Source organism: Eimeria mitis, genomic scaffold (genome assembly GCF_000499745.2).
Source record: "Eimeria mitis Houghton genomic scaffold, Emh_scaff1374, whole genome shotgun sequence".
Lineage (NCBI taxonomy): Eukaryota > Apicomplexa > Conoidasida > Eucoccidiorida > Eimeriidae > Eimeria > Eimeria mitis.
In genome coordinates this window covers 2,661-3,220 of record NW_013568965.1, presented here as the reverse complement: position 1 = coordinate 3,220, position 560 = coordinate 2,661, and the positions used below count along the sequence as shown (strand labels likewise).

The window sequence follows — 560 nt, the reverse complement described above, 5'->3', positions numbered from 1 at the left end:
GCAGCCCCTCGGGGGGAAGGTGCTGCTGGCCCTAGGCTGTCTGCGGCAGCAGCAGCAGCAGCAGCAGCAGGAGCAGCAGCAGCAGCAGCAGAAGGAGCTGGCTTTGGTGATGCTGCGTTTGCTGCAGCAGGTGCTGGGGGCCCAGAGGCCGGGCGTACGTCAGCAGCAGCAGCAGCAGCAGCTGCTGCTGCTGCTGGTGTTGCTGCTGATGCTGGTTTTGCTGCTGCTGCAGGGGTTGACTTTGCTTCCGCTGCTGCAGCTCTTGCTTCTGGTGCTGCTGCTGCTGCTGCTGCTGCTGTCGGTCGTGTTGCTGCTGCAGCTGCTGCTGCTGCTGCTGAGCGCTGGAGACACTCAGAAGGCTTCTGCTGCTGCTGCTGCTGCTGCGGGGGAGCAGCTGCTTGCTGCAGCTCCCCCTGCTGCTTAGGGGATATCTGCTGCTGCTGCTGATGCTGCTGCTGGTGGTGCTTCTGGTGCTGCTGCTGCTGCTGCTGCTACTACTGGTGCTGACGCTGCTACTGCTGGAGGCGCAGCTGTGTCTTTTACTGCAGCTTCAGCATCTG

The 560-nt window shown here is 63.0% G+C and overlaps 1 protein-coding gene across 1 annotated transcript in view; it reads right to left on the bottom strand.

The window, feature by feature from the left end:
• Positions 1–560, bottom strand: part of EMH_0035610 (uncharacterized protein) — a gene marked incomplete at both ends in the record, with an annotated part of 5,880 nt that overhangs the window by 4,190 nt on the left and 1,130 nt on the right. Inside the window, 3 exons of the mRNA XM_013494988.1 lie at positions 3–40; positions 159–341; positions 509–560. Coding sequence (XP_013350442.1) covers positions 3–40; positions 159–341; positions 509–560 — 273 coding nt within the window. The remainder of the gene's footprint in view (positions 1–2; positions 41–158; positions 342–508) is intronic.